The 5,266-nt window shown below is 61.9% G+C and overlaps 1 protein-coding gene across 1 annotated transcript; it reads right to left on the bottom strand.

The window, feature by feature from the left end:
- Positions 1-2,433: 2,433 nt before the first annotated feature.
- On the bottom strand, positions 2,434-4,990 carry FAM43A (family with sequence similarity 43 member A). The gene has a single exon (XM_055316188.1). The coding sequence runs from the start codon at positions 4,905-4,907 to the stop codon at positions 3,510-3,512; it is 1,398 nt and encodes a 465-aa protein (XP_055172163.1). The 5' UTR covers positions 4,908-4,990; the 3' UTR covers positions 2,434-3,509.
- Positions 4,991-5,266: the final 276 nt, after the last annotated feature.

Raw genomic sequence — 5,266 nt, 5'->3', positions numbered from 1 at the left:
GATGTGATGAGGAAATGAGACCCCAGGCGCTCCCTGGAAGGTGAGCATCATCCAAGTTCTCCGACACACCACTCTTTCCCCTATGAGTGTCAGGAGGAAATTAGTGTTCAGTTTTGTTTTGTTTTGTTTTGTTTTCATTCAAACTTCTCTTCTTACACTAGTGATATCATCCCTGGAAGACTGAGATGTAAGAAGAGGTGAATCACCTATCACCTTCGCATCTCTTCTAGAGTTACATCAGCCGGAGGGCTCTGGGGTGCAGTGGGGCTAAACGCCAAAAAGTCGAGGGAAGGGGACGGAGCCAGGAGTCAGGGAGGGAACCGGTTCTTTTGCATTCTGCTTATTTTCTTCTTCCTCCTTCCTCGACCTTCCCTGTTTATAAATCAGATAACTGGGAAAATCAGACTCTGGAGAGACAGTTGCCCTATATTTATTGATGGCGTTGGTTTAAATGTCATTTGTCCGAACTTTCCGACCAATCGCCATGCCGCCATCAGTCACAGGTAGAAGCCAACCTCGGCATCGTCACTAGACCATTAATTGGTTAAGAACGAGGGCGCATAGGGGTGCCCGATATCAGATCAGGTCAGGATCTCAGGGTCGTGTGATCAAGCCTGGGGGCCGCAGGCTCTACACTCGGTGGGGAGTCTGCTTGGCTCTCCCTCTCCCTCTGCCCCTCCCCCACTCCCAAACTCTCATTAAAAAAAAAAAAATCTTAAAAAAAAAGAACGGGGGATCCCTGGGTGGCTCAGCGATTTAGCGCCTGCCTTCGGCCCAGGGCGTGACCCTGGAGTCCCGGGATTGAGTCCCACGTCAGGTTCCCTGTGTGGAGCCTGCTTCTCCCTCTGCCTGTGTCTCTGCTTCTCTCTCTCTCTGTATTTTTCATGAATAAATAAATAAAATCGTTTTTAAAAAATAAAATAAAAAAATAAAAAAAGAACAAAGACATGTCGACCCTGCCCCCCCACCAACAATTCACCCTATGATCTTCACCCTCTTTGATGTTCTCACCAGTTTCAAAGAGCAGAGGAACTTGGCAATGGGTGAAAATAACTTGAAATGTGAAATCCAGTCATGCAAGATAGTGACGGGCCACACAGCTGCCTGCTGGTCAGGTGAGAGCTGCGGGGAAGGCCCACGGGGATCTTACTCCCCTGACCTCTCTCTACCTGGGGTTTTCAATTGCATGCAGTGATGTGTATCTGGGGTATTTGGGGAGAAGGATTGGGACTTGCGACCAAACCAGACAGAACAGATTCCAAGGCCTGGACCTTGTCCTAATGCCCTTACAAAGTGATTCTGAGTATCTTAGAGTTATTTCCCACTCACCCGCCAACCCTTTGCTTTTTGTTTTTAGATTAATCTTATGCTTAAACCGCTCCTGTTAATTAGGAAGAAAATCTTTCGCCCTCCCTTCCTCCTTGGTTGCAACGGATTCCAGGCTCCTGGGGACTGGGCCTCGCTGCCCAAAACATAATCACGGTGAAAACAAAGCAGAGCGGCCTCCCGACGGCAGGGAAGACCAGGAGTGGGACTCATTTCTGCAACAGGAAACGGAGCCCAAAGGGGCAAAGGGAACAAATAGTTGGAGGCAGGCAGTCTTGGCAGCGCCTTAGGACAGCTTGCAGCTGACCGGGCGTAGCTGAACCGGGGACATCTGTTTGGAGTTTACAACAGAAACAAGCTCACAGAAAGCCCGAAAACCCGAGACAAACACACACTCACACACACAGACCAAGCTCGAGCAGGTCTTGTGGGCCTTGACCTCCGCGCCGGTCCCCCGCTGGGTCACGCTGTGTTGTCGAAGGGAAGGAAATAGGTCCTTCCGCCGCCTCCCACCCGGCCCCACCTGCCCATGACTCACTCGCCCTCGCCCGAGCAGGACCCAGCAACCTTCCTCTCTCTCCCGGACTTTCCTCCCAGGGCGAGCAGAGACGGCCCCGCAGCCAACAGAGCCCCCCCCGGACACTTTCTTCGGGTCCCCCGTTGATCTGTAAAGCCCCTTGAGCAGTTGTGAAGGAAAAGGCGAACCCCAGAAGGTGCCAAACCTCAGAATACCTCAAAAGTCACTCCTCCCTAAATAACCTCACGAGTCCGGGACTGAGGACCAGCACTTGCCCTGCCTCTCCAAGAATTAACTCGGAGAGACCAGAAAAAGTCCAACCCCCCCAACACACACACACACACACACACACACACACACACACACACAGTATTTACTACGGGAAGGTGCAGTCAAGGGGAGGAGAGCGGGCACCACGGACGCACCACGGCCACGCAGGACGATGCAAACGGGCCCCCCTTCTGGAATCACGTCCAAGCACTGCAAAGGCCAGACCATGTTGGACCCTGGGCAGGCTCGGAGGGGGGGGGGGGCAGGCCCCCTTCCAGCCCCACCACCAGTGATTTCAGCAGCACTTCCAGACGCTCACCTGTGCTGTGACATCGTCCTTTTTATTCTCTCCCCACGGCCCCCTGTGCAAACAGAACCAGAGCGGTGCCACTCTTAAAAAATAACGAGATGTTTTATACACATTTCTGTATATACAACTGAACAACATCTTACATGTCTTTTGCACAGCAAAAGATATAAACATTTAGCTCTCAGAACAGTTATGTACAAAAAAAGTCAAAAATACTTCACAACAGTGCAAAATATTTTACACAGGATCATGGAGGGACGTCCTTTGAGCAGGAGAAAAGTGTGTCTTTAAACGAAAAACTTTTTTTTTTTTAGATATTAGATGTCTTTCGCTGTAAACAAATTGCAACTTTCTTCCATCTCTCCACCGCCGCCGCCCCCACCCCCAAACAGTTATTTGAGGAATTTGGCAGAACGTCAAGGGTCTGAGTCTAAGGTAAACAACCCAGGCTCTTGCCGAAGAGACTGAAAAGACTGGGGGCAGAGAGGTGGCATTGCAGCCTCAAAGTCCTCGTGAGAGCCAAAAAGAAAATGTGTTTTAAGGACAGCGCTAGGCCTCCCCCCCCCACAAGGCCTCGCCCCCCCTGTTGTCAGTCGGTGGGGTCAGGGGAGGGACTAATGCCTCCTGCTCAGGCAAACAGGAAACCCGAGGGCCTGCAGCTGGTGGGGGGGGGCTGCACCCGGTAACGGGGGTCTGCAGTTGGGGGGGTTGCAGCTGGTAGGCCTGCAACTGGTGGGGGGGCTGCAGCCAGTGGGGGGCTACAACTAGTGGGCCCACATCTAATGGGCCTGCAGCCGGTGGGGGCTGCATCTAATGGGCCTGCAGCCGGTGGGGGCTGCAGCTAATGGGCCTGCAGCCGGAGGGGCTCGCCAAGCAGGCTGGGGCATCCCCCAGCCCAGCCTCCCCGCGTCCCTGCGGGTGGGCCCTGCACATCTCCGAGTCACCCCGAGCCCCGGTCCCGCGCCCCCCACCCCGTGCGGAGCAGGAGGGCAGCGCCTCTGGGCCTCGACCCTCGGACCGACCGTCTCCCTGCCGCGGGGTGCGGGCGGGGGCCGGGGCGGGCTGGTCCCCGCGGGGCGCCAGGTCTCAGCCGGAGCGGGGCTCCTCGGGGCTGGCGGCGGGGGCTGGGGGGGCGTCCGGGTCCCCGCCCTCGGTGCAGCTCTCGGTGCAGCCGTCGGTGCAGCCCTCGGGGCAGGTGCAGCCCTCGGTGGAGCCATAGGTGCAGCCCTCGGGGCAGGGGCAGCCCTCGGTGGAGCCATAGGTGCAGCCCTCGGGGCAGGGGCAGCCCTCGGTCCAGCCCTCGGTCCAGCCCTCGGTGGAGCCCGCGCTGTCTCCCGACAGCAGGCGCGTGACCCGCAGGTCGGCCCTCAGGCTGCGCACGTCGTTGCCGAAGCTGAGCGCTCCCAGGCCGCGGATGAGCTGGGACAGCGCGGCCCGCTCGGAGGAGGCGCCCGGCGGCACAGGCCCCGCCGAGCCCCCGCCGCCCTCCCGCGGGCCCAGCAGGTCCCCGCAGCCCAGGTGCAAGGCGGCCGCCAGCGCTCGGCGGGCCTCGGCCTCGGCCTCGTCCTGCTCCCCCGCGCCGTCCTCGCTGTCGTCCTCCTCCAGGCAGCCCTCGGGCCGCCCGTCCTCGTCCTCGTCCTCGTCGTCGTCGTCCTCCCCCTCCCCCTCCTCGCCCTCCTCCTCCTCCTGCAGCCTCTGCTCCTGCTGCTCGCCCAGCGGGTCCTCGGTGATGGGGCCCAGCTTGGGCGCGCTGCGGCTGCGCTCGGCGGGCGGCTTGTAGCAGCAGGGCCCGTGCAGCAGCAGCTTGCGCAGCGGCACGAGCGGCACCGTGTGCGCGCCCACGAGCTCCTGCTGCTGGTGCCGCGCGTCGTCCCGCCGCTTGAGCCGCTTGAACTCCGCCAGCGCGCTGGCCGACGTCTGGTAGAGCAGCAGCGCCATGGCCTGCGCCTTCTCGGGCTTGGACACCAGCACCGCGTGGCAGCGCAGCATCACCGCCTTGTGCTTGAGCTCGTGCCGGTACACCCAGGCGAACACCTTGGGCAGCCGCGCGTCCGCCACGCAGTAGGTGACGCGGTGCAGCAGGTACAGGTGGCCCGGGCGGCGCGGCGCGCGCTCCTCGGCGTGCACCATGCGGATGCCCTGCGCGCTCACCGTCAGCTTCATCTTGGTGCCCTGGCGGCCCGCCTCGCTCTTGCTCCAGATCTTGCCCACCGCCAGGTCGGTGCAGCCGTCGCCGCGCGCCTGGATGGTGGTGGCGTTGCCCAGGTAGAGCACGCTGTAGGTGGGGTCCTCGCTGGTGATGCGCAGCTTCTTGCGCTTGGAGCGGAACATGCCGCCCACCCGGCTCAGCGCGCCCTCGGGACACGCCCGCGCCAGCGAGCCGAGCGCCGAGTAGTGCAGGCGCAGCGCGTAGCCCTTGGGCTTGGCCGCCTGCCGCGGCGCCTCGGCCAGCAGCTCGAACTTGTGCCTCCTCCAGGGCAGCATCTCCGGGGCAGGGCCGCGGGGCCGGCTAGCGCGGGGAGGCCGCCCGGGCCCGCGCCCGCGCCCGCACCCGCGCCCGCTCCCGCTCCCGCGCCCGCACCCCCGCCCGCGCCCGCGCCCCCGCCCCCGCCCCGCCGGACACCCCGCGCCTCGGCGGCCACGCGCGCGGCCCGAGCGGCTCCCGGGGCTCAGACGCGGGCCGCGGGGGGCGCGGGGGGCGCATGCCGGGCTCGCTCCGGGTCCCCGCGGCGCCGCAGCCTCGCCGCCGCCCGCGCCCGGGCTCCCTACTTATAGGCCCGGCGCGAACCATTCGCCGCGGGCCGCGGGGGGGGCGCCCGGGCGCGGGCCCCGCTCCCTTAAAG

Source organism: Nyctereutes procyonoides, unplaced genomic scaffold (genome assembly GCF_905146905.1).
Source record: "Nyctereutes procyonoides isolate TBG_1078 unplaced genomic scaffold, NYPRO_anot_genome, whole genome shotgun sequence".
Classification (NCBI taxonomy): Eukaryota; Metazoa; Chordata; class Mammalia; order Carnivora; family Canidae; genus Nyctereutes; species Nyctereutes procyonoides.
The sequence above is the reverse complement of the archived record's forward strand: the minus strand, read 5'-3'. Positions and strand labels throughout refer to the sequence as shown.